The sequence below is a fragment of the Podarcis tiliguerta genome (genome assembly GCF_965153285.1).
Source record: "Podarcis tiliguerta genome assembly, chromosome: 3".
Classification (NCBI taxonomy): Eukaryota; Metazoa; Chordata; class Lepidosauria; order Squamata; family Lacertidae; genus Podarcis; species Podarcis tiliguerta.
In genome coordinates, this window is record NC_139536.1 from 4,574,397 (window position 1) to 4,593,567 (window position 19,171).

General features: G+C 44.9%; 1 protein-coding gene across 1 annotated transcript in view; it reads right to left on the reverse strand.

Annotated features, from left to right (window-relative positions):
• Positions 1-19,171, reverse strand: part of KIF13B (kinesin family member 13B) — a 184,690-nt gene that overhangs the window by 54,676 nt on the left and 110,843 nt on the right. Inside the window, 9 exon segments of the mRNA XM_083432843.1 lie at positions 2,684-2,810; positions 5,407-5,506; positions 6,781-6,810; positions 7,982-8,128; positions 9,166-9,298; positions 10,282-10,439; positions 11,420-11,590; positions 16,290-16,418; positions 17,375-17,524. Of these exon segments, the coding sequence (XP_083288969.1) occupies positions 2,684-2,810; positions 5,407-5,506; positions 6,781-6,810; positions 7,982-8,128; positions 9,166-9,298; positions 10,282-10,439; positions 11,420-11,590; positions 16,290-16,418; positions 17,375-17,524 (1,145 nt within the window).

The window sequence follows — 19,171 nt, forward strand, 5'->3', positions numbered from 1 at the left end:
CAGGGAACCCATAAGCAGGATCCAAGCACAAGAGCCCTCTCCGACATTCTGTTTTTCCCACCCAGTGGTACTCAGAAGTGTTGCCACCTTGAAACATGGAGGCAAAACACAGCCATGCTGGCCGGTAACCATCGATAGCCCTCTCTTCCTCTGTGAATTTCCCAAATCCTCTTGTAAAGCCACGTAGGTTGGTGGCCACCAGCGCCTCCTGTGGCAGGGAGTTCCACAGATTTAACAGCCGGAGGAAGCAATGCTTCTGAATGCCAGCTGCTGGAAGCCACAGGAGGGGAGAGTTGCCCTTGTGCTCAGGTCCTGCTTGAGGGTTCCCCACTGGGGCGTCCGGTTGGCCCCTGTGAGAACAGGATGCTGGGCTGCCTCTCCTGGTATGTCCCACGGAGGACCTTACGGTCTTCAAACAAAAACATCTTGGAGGTCCCGGGCCACAGGGAGGTTAGGCTGGCCTCAGCCAGAGCCAGGGCCTTTTCGGCTGTGGCCCCAATCTGGTGGAACACTCTGTCCCAAGAGACTAGGGCCCTGCGGGACTTGACATCTTTCCGCAGGGCCTGCAAGATGGAGCTGTTCCACCAGGCCTTTGGCCAAGGCACAGTCTGACCCCCTCCTTTGGTAATCCTCACAGAACTCTAGCCCAATGGTTGCCATTCATTTGATTCTGAACTGATTTTAGAATGAATTGATTTTAGAATGCTGTGTTACTTTTATTGTTGTTAGCCGCTCTGAGCCCGGCTTCGGCTGGGGAGGGCGGGATATAAATAAAATTTTAATATTAATATTATTATTACAGTGGTACCTTGGGTTACATACGCTTCAGGTAACATATACTTCAGGTTACAGACTCTGCTAACCCAGAAATATTACCATGGGTTAAGAACTTTGCTTCAGGATGAGAACAGAAATCGTGCTCCAGTGGCACGGCGGCAGCAGGAGGCCCCATTAGCTTCAGGTTAAGAACAGTTTCAGGTTAATACCTCCGAAACGAATTAAGTACTTAACCCGAGGTACCACTGTATTATTATTATTATTATTATTATTATTATTATTATTATTATTACTACTAGATGGGACGCAGTCCTGATCCAGCAGGCTCTTCTTATGTCCTGATGTCTATAGTAAATTCCAAGGATTCAAATGCAAAATCCTCCTTTCCTCAGTGCAAGGAGGTGTGGCAGCCTGGTCCCAAACTGGGGCTATGGATCTGCTATTCAGGGTCACTGCAGAGGCAAAGGGGAGTTCAAGGAGGAGAGAACATTGCTGAGATCACACCACCAAGTGGGAATGCTTTAGTCCTGCCAGTAAGTTCAGAACTGTTTGGGGGTCCCTTTTTAGTCAAACCATCTCCTAACGAAGTCCAGATGATTGGAATTCGGAATAGGGTCTTCTTGGTGGCAGCACCCTAACTGGGATGTAGAGTATCCCTTATCCTATGTGACTAGAATGTGGCCTTCCTGTATTCCTTATCCTATGTGACTAAGAATGTGGCCTCCCTGTGTTCCTGTGCTGTGTTCCTGTTGCATCTCTTAGAGGCCTGCGTAGGTGGAATTCTCTCGCACAGTGCCTTCTGTACAACCCTGACACGGAAAGCTCTAACTCTCTAAGTTGATGTCATGACCCTGTTATCTAACTATACACTTCCCCTGTTTATTACCACAGACTAGAAGAATGTTAAGTGCTTCTATATAATCCCTGCGTACCACTCTATCTATCATAGATTAGTATGTCCCTGTACTGTTCCTACCTAGTAAGATGTGTAATGCCTGCGTGTAACTCTATCATACGTGTATGTACGTACCCCACGTGTAACCAATCAGCACCAAGCGCATATGCTGCAATGGGGGTAATATACAATAAAAGGGAGTCTCTTAGACTCGATGGACTCAATAAAAGGGAGTCTCTTAGACTCGATGGACACCTTCGACTCGTCTGCCAGTTATTTCCAACCCAACAGTGAAACACCGTCAGCATCATAGAATGGCAGAGCTGGAAGGGACCCCACAGGTCATCTAGACGAACCCCCTGCAATGCAGGAATCTCAGCTAAAACATTCAGGGCAGATGGCCATCCAACCTCTGCTTAAAACCGCCAAGGAAGGGGAGTCTACGACCTTCCTCTCTTTCCCTAGACCTCAAGGTTCTTCAACATCAACTTCATTGGACTGGTCATGTTGTTCAGATGCCTGATGATCGTCTTCCAAAGCAACTACTCTATTCCCAACTTAAAAATGGAAAGCGTAATGCTGGTGATCAACAAAAGAGGTTTAAAGACCGTCTCAAGGAAAATCTAAAAAAATGTAGTATAGACACCAACAATGGGAAACACTGGCCTGCGAGCGCTCCAGTTGGAGAACAGCCTTTACCAAAGGTGTCATGGGGTTTGAAGACACTCAAACTCAGGGCGCAAGGGAGAGACGTGCTTAGAGGAAGGCACACTTGGCAAATCCACACCGTGATCAACTCCCGCCCGGAAACCAATGTCCCCACTGTGGAAGGACGCGTGGATCCAAAATTGGCCTCACTTACAGACTCACTGTTAAGACCGTGTTTATGGAAGACAATCTTACTCAGCTACAAGGGATCGCCAAAGAAGAAGAAGAAAAAGACCGACACCAACATGGATGAGGTTTGGGCACATGGCGAAAGCTTTTCTTCTCGTTGCAACGGCCCCTTACCACTCAGCGGGCGCTCCTGGAATCCCGCTCCCTGCTGAAGGCACCATGACTGCGTTCCTTTCTTCCGTCAGGGTCAGCCTCATCTCCAGCAGTTGGGCTTCCCGGTCCGTGTCGTCTTCGGTTTTGTCTGCAAGAGTTCGACAAAGTTATAGCTTTCTGCTGGGGTTTCGCAAACACCCACGTGGCTCCTATCGCGACAGGTGTAACACAGTGCGGAGGTCGGCTGGAAGCTCCCAAAACAGCAAACAACAACAACAACAATTTTTTATTTGTACACAGCCCATCTGGCTGGGTTTCCCCAGCCGCTCTGGGCGGCTTCCAACAAAGATTAAAAATACATTAAAATCCCCTCCCCGTGCTGAATTTTATTATTATTATTCATTTTTTCCTTTTCATTCATTACATAAATCTCAATTTCTTAACATTTATTATACATTCCTCCCTCCCTCCCCTCCAGGGCTTCCCCCAAATTCCGCTTCTGGTTTGTTTCCCTTTTCACCCACTTTGCTATCTCCTAACAGAAAAAAAGTTATTAATAACACAACATCAAGCCTAAAAACATAAAAATAAAAGTAAATACACTATAGTATTTCACTATTTTCTAAACATTTTCTAATACTGATAATGTGAACGTTTATTTAAATCCTGCCATCAAGTCTACTGACTTTCTTTGTTTCTGCAAATATTATATAAACGGTGCTGATTTTATAAGGCAGGAAACTGAGCAATTGACTTTTAATCTTTTGATTGATGTTTTGAAAGATCTGGCATCTGAGCAGCCCCCAGAGAACTTTGTGGGTTGGCTCATTCCCAAACGCCTTAAAGAAATGAAGTTCTAAAAAAGTTTTAAAAATAATAATCCCCGTGCTCTGGGGGCAAGAAGCTTGTTAATTAAAAAACACAGGAGCTGTCCAAACTTGAGTTTACAAAGCGTTCACTTTTGCAGCAGTCAGCACCTGTACTGGGTTTGAAATTCCATTTATACATATAGAACATGCAACTGCTTTCTAAAGGAGGAATTCAACATTGCGCTGTGCCAATCGCTCTTTCAGGGCAACAGTGTTCGAAACAGAGATATGAAAGCTGGGACTTAAACGGCACCTTAAACCTATCTTATGGCGCAACAACGGAATATCTGGGTGCACTTCTGTTACAACAAGAATATGAAGTTGAAAATGAATGAACTGCTGCTAAAATACTGTGTTCTTTTTTTGCATGCTCTAGTCCATGGGTAGGCAAGCTAAAGTCCAGGGGGCCGGATTTGGCCCAACTGCATTCTCAATCTGGCCCGTGGACGGTCCAGGAATCAATGTGTTTTTACATAAGTAGAATGTGTGCTTTTATTTAAAATGCATCTCTGGGTTAAAAAAATGTTTATTTTTTTTTTTTTTTTTAGTTTCCACTGAAATGAGGTTGCATTTTAATGTTTTAATGTTGTATTTTAATCTTGTTTTCTAAGCTGTATTTCAATCAATTGTTTTTATATTTGGTGTTAGCCGCCCTGAGGGCTGGGGAGGGCAGGGTATAAATAATAAAAAATAATAATAAATAAATTAATAATAATAATAATAATAATAATAATAATAATAATAATAATAGCAGCCGAGTTGGATAAGATGACTGGGAAGATTAGATACTTAAGAGACCAAAAGTTCACAGAGGAAAAATTTGTTGAATATCTGGAGAGTATAAGTGAGGGTCAAATAACGCTAGAGCAGGGGTCTGCAACCTTTAAGACAAAAAGAGCCACTTGGACCCGTTTCCGAAGGAAAAAAAAACCTGGGAGCTGCAAAACCATTGCGACATTTAAAGCATGCACGCCGTTGCCCTCCGATCTGACAGCGGGCGGGAAGGTGACGTTGGGACGGTGCGTGACTAACGCACGCACCACCCCCATGCAACGTCACAGCCAGTACAGAGCCCGCCACAGTGGGGAGTGTCTTTTCTTTTTAAATGTTATTCTCTAACATTACATATTCAAGCCCTGGCATTTGCAAGTTTTTCCAATTAAGTTATCTTAACATATTTGACTAAATACTCCTTGAATTTCATCCATTCCGTGTTCATTCTGGTTTTCATCATGTACTTTGTGTTTTTGCATTGTATTTTTATGTCTTGAACTGCCCTAAGATCTATGCATGAAGGGCTGTATGCAAATTTAATTCATAATAATAATAATAATGACAACGATAATAAATTTAGATGGGTTTCCCCAGAGCAGGAGCTTAAACTGGCACTGATCTGCTCCAGGGCAACGGCTCCTAAGCACAGAATCATATTCATAGAATTGCAGAATTGGAAGGGACCCCGACGGTCATCTAGACCAACCCCCACCCAACCACGAGAGCCCAAAACATCTGGAAGGTGCCAGCTTGCAGAAAGGCTGGGCTAGAGATCTCCAACTGGGAATCCACACCTATCAGAGAACTATAATTCCATGAGAGAAGCCTATGAGCTCTTTCAACTCAATTAAAACTCAGTGGCCTCCATTCCCCATATATTTGAATTAAACTGACCCGAAAAGGGACAGATGATCTTTGGCAGAGGTGGGTCAGATGTCCATTGAAGCTGACAAACAGGGTGTTATGGTCACTACCTTCCTCTGTCGTTTGTGGGCAGCACTCGGAGGTAGACTCTCTTTGAGCATGGAGGCTTGAGTAATATATCTTGCAGCCTACCTCTGTACTCTTTCCCCAGCAGCAGAAACCCTATTTTTTGCTTACCGGGCTTCCCAACCAGCTTCTGCAGCTGCTGATCTAAATACTCCTGGCGTTTCGTAAGCGTGTTCAGCCATTTCCGACGCAGCCTCTCCAGGTCTCTGTCCTGCGAAGAAGTTTGAGACCACTTAATTTCGATTAAGCAAGCAGCGGCTTGTGAGCAGAGATAGAAAGGCAGGATTCCGAGACTGCGCACAGAGATAGCGGTGGAGAATGCCACGCCCTGAGGTTGCACTTTACACACAGGTAAACCAGAGTTGAAATGTGGCCCCCCGACTGCTCTATCTGGCCCTCAGAAGTCTCCCCAGGCCACAACCCACAGTGGTTTTCCTTCACAACCTTCTTGAGTGTTTCTTTGTCTGGCTGGGACATGTCCTTGAATTCTGACAATGCCTCTTTGCTTGTCTGGATGGAGGACAGGAGGGTCTGTGTTTATGTGCAGAAACCAGGTTCTGTGTAGACTTTGAGGACCAAGAAACATGAAGGCCCTGTTCTTTTCCTAGGAGAGATCCTCCATTCCCTGTCCCACCCACCCGTTCCCAGAGAAGAAGTGCCTAAACTGTGTTACTCAAACAGTCTCCAACTCCTCAAAAGATTCCATCAACGGTGTCTCCCAAAAAATTTACATATCACTTGGGAAGACAAGGCGAACTAATGCCAGTGCACTGGAAGAAGCAAAGATCACCAGCGTCAAAGCAATGATTCTTCAACATCAACTTGGTTGGACCGGTCGTGTTGTGCGGATGCCTGGTTATCGTTTTCCAAAGCAACTACTCTACTCTGAACTTAAAAATGGAAAGCGTAATGCTGGTGGTCAGCAAAAGAGGTTTAAAGACTCTCTCAAGGCAAATTTTTAAAAATGTAGTATAAACACCGACAATTGGGAAACACTGGCCTACGAGCGCTCCAGTTGGAGAACAGCCTTTACCAAAGGTGTCATGGGCTTTGAAGATGCTCAAACTCAGGACGCAAGGGAGAAACGTGCTAAGAGGAAGGCATGCTTGGCAAATCCACACCGTGATCAGCTCCCACCCGGAAGCCAATATTCCCACTGTGGAAGGACGTGTGGATCCAGAACTGGCCTCCACAGTCACTTACGGACTCACTGTTAATACCGAGTTTATGGAAGACAATCTTACTCAGCTACGAGGGATCGCCAAAGAAGAAGAAAACTGTCACCATTTCAGCGATATAATTTATAATTTGAGTGATTGTCAAAGAAGAAGAAGACTCAAATAGTGGCGGCAGAGACTGTGTTGGCCTTTGCTTGTGACTGCCACCTTATAATGCTGATTGCTCTGATGGATGAAGGAATGTTAGGACCACGTGGTCTTAAAGGACTTGCATTCAAAAGGAGAAAAGTTTTAGCAGGATATTTACCTGGTAGCTGTCCATGTCGTCGTCTTCTTCCTAGGCAAAAACCATGCAAATGCAAGTAAATTCAAAGCGGTAATTATTATTGTACCTTGACTTTTTCCCTGACAGGGACTCAAGGAGGCTTACAGATAAAAATGAGAGCAGGTAACAGGGCCAGATTTAGGACTGATGAGGCCCTAAGCTACTGAAGGTAATGGGGCCCTTTATATGTCCAGCTGTCCTTTGTCAACAACAAATGGTCGTTGCTTTTGTGTTGAATATATGCTAATTTATGGACCTAATAGGTATCTCATGCCATTTGGACATGTTGCCCTGTAACCAGCCCATTCAGAATGTAGGCACCCTATATATTGAAATGAGCAAACCAGTGATATTTTAGGGAGCAGGCTAGCAGGCGGGGCCCATGACTTACATCCTAGGAGCCTACACAACACAAAACACTGTTGCTGTGTGTAGGTTTTATTCTATTTGTTTTTTATCTTATATTTTGGAAATGTACATCCAGATTTTCCCCCCTTTAATTTTTTTGGGGGGCCCCCAAGAAAGTGGGGCCCTAAGCTACAGCTTGTTTAGCTTATACGTAAATCCAGCACTGGCAGGTAAAAACACAAGGAGAAAAAATAATAATTAAAAAACCATTAAGCATTGACAGAATTGAAACCACCTATCTGTCTGCTGGCTTCCATCTGTCTCCGGAGACAAAGAAGGAGCGTGCTTTTGGGGGTGAAGTCAAACTGCTGGAAGGTTACAGATACAGTGGTGCCTCGCAAGACGAATGCCTCGCAAGATGGAAAACCCGCTAGACGAAAGGGTTTTCTGTTTTGGAGGTGCTTCGCAGGACGAATTTCTCTATGGGCTTGCTTCGCAAGACGAAAATGTCTTGCAATTCCTGGGGGTTTTTTTCCGCTCCCCACCCCTTTTTCTAAGGCACTAAGCTGCTAATAGCCTTTTAGCAGCTAATCCGCTAATCCCTTAAGCCTTTAATAGCCGCTAATAGCCGCTAAACCGCTAATAGCGCTAATCCGCTAATAGGGTTGCTTCGCAAGACGAAAAAACCGCTAGACGAAAAGACTCGCGGAACGGATTCTTTTCGTCTTGCGAGGCACCACTGTATATGATCCTGGGACCTTCCGCATGCACCACAGATCCTTTCTCTCTGAGCTACAAGATCTCCAATATTTACATTATAAGCAAAGGATCTTACCTGATGCATCTCGTGGCCTTTTGGAGACCTGGTGTGCTTGATTTGAACGCAGCCCACTCCGACCGAGAGGATGGATTCTTCCATCAGAGGCAACGTGCCCGACTCCTGCACGGACTTCACTTCCACTTGAATTCGGTGCGACTGGCCCTGCACGCCCGGGGAACGCAAAGAAACGGCACGTTGGAAGGGGGGGGGGAATGATGGGAGGGGGGAGACCTCTGCTGGCAACTGCTTTCTAGACAGCATTGCACCAGAAATATGCACTGACCTGGTCGTGTACCCTCCAAATTTAAAACTTACAATTACAAAAAAAAAACCCCAACCACAATCAATAAAAAACCATGGAATTCTGAAGTTATTTATCCAGGTGTCAAACACCAGCATAAAGGTGTCAAACACCAGCATAAAGAGATGTGTCTTCAGCATTTGCTGAAAACATATAACAGAGTTTCTATATCTATATTTCTATATATATCTATATATCTATACCTATATCTATCTATCTATACCTATATCTATCTATCTATCTATCTATCTATAGTCGTACCTTGGAAGTTGAACAGAATCTGTTCCAGAAGTCCGTTCGACTTCTGAAATGTTCAAAAACCAACGCACGGCTTCCGATTGGCTGCAGGAAGCTGCTGCAGCCAATTGGAAGCCACGGAAGCCCCGTCAGGTGTTCAGGTTCCAAATAAGACAGGATGTTTGCGTTACTGTGCTCCGTGAAGTGGGACTATTGTCCTTTGTTTTTTCTTCTTTTGCTGTCTGATGCTAGAGAGAGAGGGAGCCATGTTGCAGTGCTCCGTGTGTGTTTATATGTAAATAAGGTAGATTAGCCAAAATGCTGAGTTCTGTCACGCAAACTGCGAACACTCTGCGGATCCCTAAGTGTGCCAATGTCTGTTGGTATCGGTCGCTGTGATGTTCGGGCTGAAGAAAGCTAATGAAGCTCCCGAACGATCGACCAGGAGGGAGAGAACATGCCAGTCGGGCATGTGTCTCAGCCAGGGTCCTACCCAAGTGTAGGACGGGCTTCTGACAAAGATATCATGAATATCTTGCCAGAAGAGTGATGCCCAGTTATTTCATTGATTAACTGATATTTCATTAATTGATCGATCCACTAAAGAGGGAATTCAGAACGCTGAACAAGGCAGCGTGGGCTCCCTTACTTTCCATCTTACCTGCCTGAGTTGAAAGATGCCACCTGTGTGTACATCTTTTGCTGGAATCACCTCCACTGGGCAGTATTCTCCATTCTCATTAAGCTCCAGAATCTGAACCCACAGCTCTACTTTTCGGGTGACTTCGCTCCACCTGAAAATAACAACACTTCTGTGACCGATATATAACTTTGCCTCTTGACAGAGGCCTTCGGCAGCCTGGCTCAACCCTGGGAAAGGTCCGAAAACATTTAAGAGCATGGGAGCAGGGTGGGGTGATGGAAAACAGCTCCAATGCGTGGTTCCATTGGGAAAACACTTGTTAAAAACCAGTTGGGAAGACACATGTCAAAAACTTCACCTGTGAAATTATGTTCCACCCAAAGAAGAACGGTTGAATAAATTATGCGAATACTTGGAATTAGCAAAGCTGACTGATTTGATAAGACAAAAACCAAAACATATAATCCAGAAACAATGGAAATGTTTAAATGATTATTTATGTAGACAAAGTTTAAATGTAAGGCATTGGTTGTGTTTAGAACAGATTTATGAAAGATTTAGAAAACTTATTGATTAGAATATTTGTGTGAGATTGTATGGGAAAAATATGGAATAACAGATACAATCTTGCTTGACATGTATATAGGAAGTGCAGTGTAAGCGATGGAAGTCAATCAATGAAATTTTATTATTGAGATATTTGTAGGGTAAATTTGGAAGAAGTTCTTCCAACTTTTCTTCTTCTTTTTCTCTTTATTTTTTCTTTCTCTTTTTTCTTTTCCTTTTTCCTCTTTTGTTCTTTTTTATATATGTGTGTGCATATCTGAAATATATATGTATGCATTTGTATGCATTTTGCTTATATTTTGTAATAATTTAAATAAACTAATAATAATAGAAATAAATAAATAAAAACTTCACCTGTGTCTCTGCTCAAACACAGCATTACATTTGCCTACCGAAACAAGTCATGTTTAAAAGTGCACCAGCTATAGAGCCAAGATGGATTAAAAAATTAAATTTGAGACTACTGCAGACTACTTTCAGCCATGATGGCTATCCTCTGCATCCTATAGATGCAGAGTTTTCCACAGACTTCCAGCTCGTTTGCAAGCGAAACGCCATCTCTCTTACCTGTCTCGGAGGCTTCGTGTTTTGGCCTGGATGATGCCCAAATCCCACAGCGCTGGGTTTTTGCGGGGGTCGCACGCCTTGTGCCCATAAACTTCGATGGCCAAAGCACCGTCAGAAAGGTACTCCATGAAATCTTCAGTGATGTTGACTGAGAATTCCTAGGTCAGAAAAAAAGAGAGAACGATTGCAGCGCTTCAAATTTAGTCTCTGTTCCACGGATACACGAAGCCTGCAAAAATAAGACGCTAGAAAAGTTTCGACTCTGCAAAGCCAAGAAATCTGCCAAGGAAGGCTTGAAATCAACAGCTCAGAGATGCAAAAATTTACAGGAAGCTCAAATCCGTATGACCTAACTGTTTTGTGCATTGCTTTGAGATTCCTTTGAATTTAGAGCAATCAAGATTTTCTTCCCCCTTAAAAAGTACAGTGGTGCCTTGGTAATCAAATGCTGAAAACCCAGAAATAATTGTTCCAGTTTTCAAACGTTTTTTGGAAGCCAAACGTCCAATGCGGCTGTTAGCTGTTGTTTCCGGGGCACCTGCACCAATCAGAAGCTGAGCCTTAGTTTTTGAACATTTTGGAAGTCAAACGGACTTCCGGAACGGATTAAGTTTGGCGCTTTTGTTTTTGCTATTTATTTTGCGTTTTTGAAGCTTTTCCGGTTAATTTGTCTTTGTGGTTGAGGAAATTGATTAAAGCCCCCCATCCAAACAATGACTATCATCAGTGCAGGGGGAAAAAATAATAATTTTCATTTTTATCATCTACAATACTATTTATTTTATAGTTCAGTACATTCATTATTGCTTTCATTTTATGGATCAGTGGTCTCGCGAGATAGTAAAATTCATGTTAAACTGCTGTTTTAGGGGTTGTTTTTAAAAGTCTGGAACGGATTAATCTGTTTTGCATTACTTTCTATGGGAAAGCGTGTCTTGGTTTTGGAATGCTTTGGTTTTGGAACGGATTTCTGGAATGGATTAAGTTTGAGAACCAAGGTACCACTGTACACCTCTCCTCCTTCTCCTCCCCTCTTTACAGTTTTCACCGGAAGGCACCAAGGCGCAGCCAACAGATGCTCTCACAGCGTAAAAGCCCTCACTTTCTCTGCAGGGGCTAAAAGCAGAAGCGAAATTACATTGCAGTGATCGAAGACCACCATGCCCCGCGGCTCCTTGCTGATGGGAGACAGAGAGGGGTCCACTTCCGGGGCCACTGTCACGGGTTCCATCTGATCCCAGAAGGAATACTTGCAGAAGACAAAGTTGGAGAGGTGCTGCGGCAAGCCGGTAGCCTGAAGGATTTTGATCTAGGAGGAAGCAAACACACACACGGAGTCACGTTCCAACTGTGCAATTATACAGCAAGCTTCAAATCGCTGTATTTTTCGCTCCATAAGATGCACCTGGAGAGGAGGAGGTTAAGGGGTGATATGATAGCCATGTTCAAATATATCAAAGGATGTCACATAGAGGAGGGAGAAAGGTTGTTTTCTGCTGCTCCAGAGAAGCGGACACGGAGCAATGGATCCAAACTACAAGAAAGAAGATTCCACCTCAACATTAGGAAGAACTTCCTGACAGTAAGAGCTGTTTGACAGTGGAATTTGCTGCCAAGGAGTGTGGTGGAGTCTCCTTCTTTGGAGGTCTTTAAGCAGAGGCTTGACAACCATATGTCAGGAGTGCTCTGATGGTGTTTCCTGCTTGGCAGGGGGTTGGACTCGATGGCCCTTGTGGTCTCTTCCAACTCTATGATTCTATAAGACGCACCTTCTCCCACTAGAGCCTTGGCAATGGGACAGTGCCTGCAGCTCAGTCAGCCTGCCTCCAAAGGCGGTGGCGAAACTGAATTCATCGGCTTTTCCCGGCAGCTGCACCAACAGCCGCCACAGTTCTTTTCAATGAGCCTCATTCTCCAGCCGCAACACCTATCTCCCTGGGCAATGTCTGCTCAGACATTACTCGGTTCTGGCGCTTGCACAACTCTCTCTCTCTCTCTCTCTAGCCTGGCATTAAGCAGGAGAGAAGGGTAGAGAGAGAGAGAGAATGCACTTGTCTAGATCAGGCATCGTTGTTGTTAATTTGTACACAAAAATGCAAAACGAGAACAGAGCAAAAGTGAAGGCCGCTGCCTCGCCTTGCAAAAAAACAAACAAACCCCAAAGTGTTGCCTGCCAGCCTTGCTTGCTCATCCAAGGGATAAAGAGACCCGTTTCCTCTACTTAGTAAAGGTAAAGGGACCCCTGACCATTAGGTCGAGTCGTGACCGACTCTAGGGTTGCGGCACTCATTTCGCTTTACTGGCCGAGGGAGCTGGCGTACAGCTTCTGGGTCATGTGGCCAGCATGACTAAGCCGCTTCTGGCGAACCAGAGCAGCCTAGGACTTGCCGATCAGAAGGTCGGCGGTTCGAATCCCCGCAATGGGGTGAGCTTCCATTGCTCAGTCCCTGCTCCTGCCAGCCTAGCAGTTTGAAAGCACATCAAAGTGCAAGTAGATAAATAGGTACCGCTCCGGCGGGAAGGTAAACGGAGTTTCCGTGAGCTGTTCTGGTTCGCCAGAAGCGGCTTGGTCATGCTGGCCACATGACCCGGAAGCTGTACGCCGGCTCCCTCGGCCAATAAAGCGAGATGAGCACCGCAACCCCAGAATCATCCGTGACTGGACCTAACGGTCAGGGGTCCCTTTACCTTTTTATCCCATGAAAAAGATACGGATGATAACGCAGAATGATAATCCCCACTAGGGGTCACTGAATGACCAGTTTTGGGGAGGCACAGCTGGGGTTTGTTTTATGGGGGGGCGGGGGCGGACCCAAAGGATTTTTCCTTGGCTGTCTTGATGCGCACCTACTTCCCGAATGGAATTCAATACAACTGGCGCACTGCTCTAAACAATAATGTTTCATATCGGATTCCACTGGAACTGCTCACAGCTCGGACTGCTGCTGTTGTGATCTCATCCAGTGACCAGGGAACAGCCGAGAGGGACATTTCTGGTTAATTTCCTGGGTATCCTTGGAGTTTTGCCAGGTTCCCTGATGGCCCATCTAGCCCTGTATCCTGTTTCCAACAGAGGACAGTCAGGCGCTTTCACAAGGTCCTCAAGGGAGGCGTGAAAAAAGGACGGCGCTCTTCTAATGCAATATCGGCATGTGTGTTTATTTTAATTTTTTGTTTCATAAAGTGGATACAGCGCTCAAAGTGGGTTTCAAAAAAGATTGGGACTACAAGAAGTTCTGTGAGGAGTAATTTAAGAAATATTGTAAAAATGGAAAGGGAGAAATGATTTGCTAGAAAATGTAAAGGCAATATTAAGTTAAGAATTGCAGGAGAAATAATCAAGACGGAAGGCTATCAGAGATGCTGAAGGAAGTCCATACAAGGACATATGTATAATAATTTGTGTGGTATGTCTTTAAAATTTTTGTATGCTAAAAATTAATAAAAATATTATATATATATAAAAAGATCAAGCAATAAAATGGCCACTAAGGAAAATCAAGAAGCAGTTTGAGGCGTTCAAAAAGTTAAAATGGCAAGCTAGAAACATTCAGACCAGCCTATAATAACAAGGGACTAAAAACGGACTAAAAACTAAAAAAGGGACGCGGGTGGCGCTGTGGGTAAAAGCCTCAGCGCCTAGGGCTTGCCGATCGAAAGGTCGGCGGTTCGAATCCCCGCGGCGGGGTGCGCTCCCATTGTTCGGTCCCAGCGCCTGCCAACCTAGCAGTTCGAAAGCACTCCCGGGTGCAAGTAGATAAATAGGGACCGCTTACTAGCGGGAAGGTAAACGGCGTTTCCGTGTGCGGCTCTGGCTCGCCAGAGCAGCGATGTCACGCTGGCCACGTGACCGGGAAGTGTCTCCGGACAGCGCTGGCCCCCGGCCTCTTGAGTGAGATGGGCGCACAACCCTAGAGTCTGTCAAGACTGGCCCGTACGGGCAGGGGTACCTTTACCTTTACCTTTAAAAACAGGCAGGTTTGTCTAAACAAGTATACGGCGAAGGTGCCTGCTCGGGATCAACAGGCAGGGGGATGTCAAGGAAATCTGACTTTTAGAAGACATCTGAAGGCAGCCCTGTTTAGGGAAGCTTTTACTGTTTGATGTTCTATTGTGTTTTTAATATTCTGTTGGGAGCAGCCCAGAGTGGCTGGGGAAACTCAGCCAGGTGGGCGGGGTATAAATAATAAATTATTATTATTATTATTATTATTATTATTATTATTATTATTATTATTACAGTGGTACCTCGGGTTACATACGCTTCAGGTTACAGACTCCGCTAACCCAGAAATAGTACCTCGGGTTAAGAACTTTGCTTCAGGATGAGAACAGAAATCGGGCAGCAGTAGCGCAGCAGCAGCAGCAGCAGGAGGCCCCATTAGCTAAAGTGGTGCTTCAGGTTAAGAACAGTTTCAGGTTAAGAATGGACCTCTGGAACAAGTTAAGTACTTAACCTGAGGTACCACTGTATTATTCTTCCAAAGGGCTGCTGCCACATTAAAAGATCGAGTTCTGACAAACGTGGAATGGGCATCATGTGGCACCTGGACCTATTGGAAGCAATTGAGTGGGCACATATGGGCAGTGCCAGATTTACATATAAGCTAAACAAGCTATAGCTTAGGGTCCCATTCTCTTGGGGGCCTCCAAAAAATTGAAATTAAAAAAAAAAACACTGGATGTACCGTATTTTTCGCCCTATAGGACGCACTTTTTCCCCTCCAAAAATGAAGGGGAAATGTGTGTGCGTCCTATGGGGCGAATGTGGAGCACGCCCTGTGCTTCGGGCAGAGGTCCGCAAGCCTTGCGCGCCCGGCGAGAGGTCCCGCCTGGCGTGCAAGGCTTGGGGCGGCAGCCTGTTCTGGGTGGGGGGGGGAATAATTCCCCCCCCTTTAATCCCCCCCCCCAATCTAGGTGCGTCCTATGGGCCGGTGCGTCCTATAGGGCGGAAAATACGGTACATTTCCAAAATATAAGATAAAAAACAAATCAAATAAAACTTACATACAGCAACAGTGTTTTGTGTTGTATAGGCTCCTATGATGTAAGTCATGCTAGCCTGTTCCCTAAAATATCACTGGTTTGCTCATTTCTATATACAGGGTGGCTACATTCTGCTATTTATAAGTAGTTTGCATCATATATTTACACCTACAATTATTTCAGGTTATAGCAAATTTCTAGAGACTAGATTATGAGTCTTTGTAAATTGTGTTTCTAAAGGAACTTTTGTTATTGCCAGATGCCAACGTGTTTGCGTTATTAAGTTTGTTATGAATGAGAAATCATTTTAAGTTAGAGCTTAATTATTTCACTATTAATATACTTCTTTTTAATTGTATTTCACTATTAACATACTTCTTCTTAATTGTATTTCACTGTTAACATACTTCTTAATTGTACAGTATTTCACTATTAATATACTTCTTCTTAATTGTTTTTCAGTTCAACAATTATTGATAAAATACATATGTGCCAATGGCTTTAGATACCTACTAGGTCCGTAAATGACCTTACAGCATACAGTGGTACCTCTGGTTGTGAACGGGATCTGTTCGAGCCCCATTCGCAACATGAGAATAACGCAACCTGCGCCTGCGTGTCTGCCCATACACGGCTCACGATTCACCGCTTCTGCGCATGTGCATGACATCATTTTGAGCGTCTGCGCATGCGCGAGCGGCGAAACCCGGAAGTAACCCTTTCCGGTACTTCCGGGTCTCCACGGGACGCAACCTGAAAAGACTTAACCTGAAGCAAACGTAACAAGAGGTATGACTGTATATTCAACACAAAAAACAGCGCCAATTTGTTGTTGACAAAGGACAGCTAGACATATAAAGGGTCCGTTACCTTCAGTAGCTTAGGGCCTCATCCAACCTAAATCTGGCCCTGCAGATGGGGCGCATATGTTGCCTCTATAGCTATCAGACAACTAATCTCCCATTTTCTGTGCCTAGGTGCTTCGCAAAGGGAAGCGGGGAGCACTGTCTCTGCAAACTCACCATGCACGCCAACTTGTGCTCCTGCAGGTCGTTCTCGCCAAATCCTTCCATGCCGTCCTCGCCTCCTGCGATACGCTCCCCAATCTCCCCGCTCACCCGCACGACTTCGACATGGAGGCGTCCGGCCACCTGTAAGGGGGGGAATAAAAACGCAAGGGTCACGGACCAGCCGGATGGATGCTGAGGAGTGGCGGGGGGGCTGAGCGGCCAGGGAGCCGCCCCTGACTCCCACTTTGACACCCAGGAGGGGGAGATTTTTAGGAACCCAAAATAAAAATGCAACCCAAGACAAACCGTACACTATTTCTATGCAAAGTCCCAGAATGCCAAGAGGCGCCACCAGTAAATACAGAGAGCGCGTGGCCGGTCCGGGAATCAGCATGTTTTTACATGAGTAGAATGTGTCCTTTTATTTAAAACGCATCTCTGGGTTAATTGTGGGGCATAGGAATTCGTTCTTCTTTTTTTTTTTTTTTGCAAAATATAGTCCGTCCCCCCACAAGGTCTGAGGGATGGAGGACTGGCCCGTGGCTGAAAAAATTTGCTGACCCCTGTCCTAGAGCGTGGGTAGGCAAACTAAGGCCCGGGGGCCGGATCCGGCCCAATTGTCTTCTAAATCCAGCTCACGGATGATCCAGGAATCAACATGTTTTTACATGAGTAGAATGTGTCCTTTTATTTAAAATGCATCTCTGGGTTATTTGTGGGGCATAGGAATTCGTTCTTTTTTCTTTTTTTCAAAATATAGTCTGGTCCCCACAAGGTTTGAGGGACAGGGGACCGGCCCCCTGCTGAAAAAGTTTGCTGACCCCTGGCTTCGGCCACCCAGGAGAAACTGAGAGCCAGTGTGGTGTAGTGGTTAAGAGCGGTAGTCTCGTAATCTGGGGAACCGGGTTTGCTTCCCCGCTCCTCCACATGCAGCTGCTGGGTGACCTTGGGCCAGTCACACTTCTCTGAAGTCTCTCAGCCCCACTCACCCCACAGAGTGTTTGTTGTGGGGGAGGAAGGGAAAGGAGAATGTGAGCCGCTTTGAGACTCCTGAAGGGGAATGAAAGGCGGGATATCAAATCCAAACTCAAACTCACCTCTCCTTTCTGATTGATGATGGGCACAGCGTACTGCAGCTTCACATCGTAGAAGAGGGACTCGAGGAAGACGTTCGCCACGCCGATCAGGCTGTGGTTCTCCTGCTCATCGTAGAAAGGATCCGCTCGCCGGAAGTACGACCTCATGACCTTGATCGCGAAAGGGAGACAAGTGGCAAAGCCCTATGGTGACCAGATCCACAGGCAGCTGCCATGGCACTATCTCACAAGATTGAGGACGGCAAATCCCGCTTTCTATTCCACCCTTCCTCCCTGAGGAACCCAGGGTAGCTACACAACATTGTAAATTAAAGACGTATGGATGTACTATTTCAATAAAAAGCATCTCTGACCGTGCTGGCAGGGGCCTTGTGGTCCAAAATATCTGGAGAAAGATTACGGCTGATCTTTGCAGACAATAATAATAATCAAAGAACCTCTTTTGGACTTCTGGGATGGAAAGGGAAATGAATGAACTTGTGGTGCCTGGATTGAGCATCAGCTAGCAGCGGGAAGAATAACTAGATATTACTCTGGATTTTGAACATATAATAATAATAATAATAATAATAATAATAATAATAATAATAATTTATTTATACCCCGCCCATCTGGTTGGGTTTCCCCAGCCACTCTGGGCTGCTTCCAACAAAATATTAAAATACAGTAGTCCATCAGACACTAAAAGCTTCCCTAAACAGGGCTGCCTTCAGATGTCTTCTAAAAGTCTGGTATTATGGTATTATGAGGAACTCTTGTAGGCACAACAGACAGACATCACTTTTTACTCATCTCTCTCTTTCCCTTTATTCTATCATTCTTATATATTTGCTTGTTTGCTTTCTTCTTTATTTTCTTTCTTATTCGTTGTCTTGTTTCTGGTATTTTTTTTACCGTTATGTTGAAAAGCTTTATTAAAACTATATCTATGGAGGGGGCACCCGGTTGGGGAAGGCTGGCCCAAGGCCACACCTCATACAGCCTTTCCAAACACCTGGGTCCCCACTGGGTGTTGCTGAGACTACAACTCCCATCAGCCCCAGCCAGCGTGGCCCAATGGATGTTGGGAATTGTAGTCCAACAACATCCGGGGGATAGATAGATAAACTTTATTCGTGTTAGCCAACGGCCAGAGCAACATAAAATAAGCAATATATACAATTAAAAAGACAACAATGGGTCAAAAGGACAATCAGATGACCAAGATTAGCGTTCAGATAGTGGCCCTTAATCTCACTGCACCCTCGATAAACCTGGCAACCTTTGCTGTGTTTTCTGATCATTTTGATCTGATAAAAGAAAGGACAACGTGGCCGCAGATGGGCGGCCTGGGATGGTAAGTAAGAGTGGGGTGATGATCTCGTTCCTCAGATCTTTATAAAGGGGACAGGAGAGCATAAGCCACTCTTGAGGTTGCAAAGCACAGCACTTGCTCTCCTCTCTTTTTAAATCTCCCTTTGTGTAGAGATTTTCAAAAGGGTTACATGACAAATCTGAAGAATCATGAACTGCGCAGGCTGTTTATGCTAGCCAGATTTAATATGTTTCGATACTCATCGCAAAGTATTGGAGGACACAAGATCTACCCACCCGGGAAGAGTGGCAGATGAAGCTGATGGACTACATGGAAATGGCGGAAATGACCAGCAGAATCCGAGACCAGGGAGAAGAGTCGATGGAGGAAGATTGGAAAAAAATTAAACTATATTTACAGAAATATTGCAAAATTAATGAATGTTAGAAGAATACTGGAATGAAGTTATATGGTTTTAGCAGAAATGTTATTAAGCATTATGT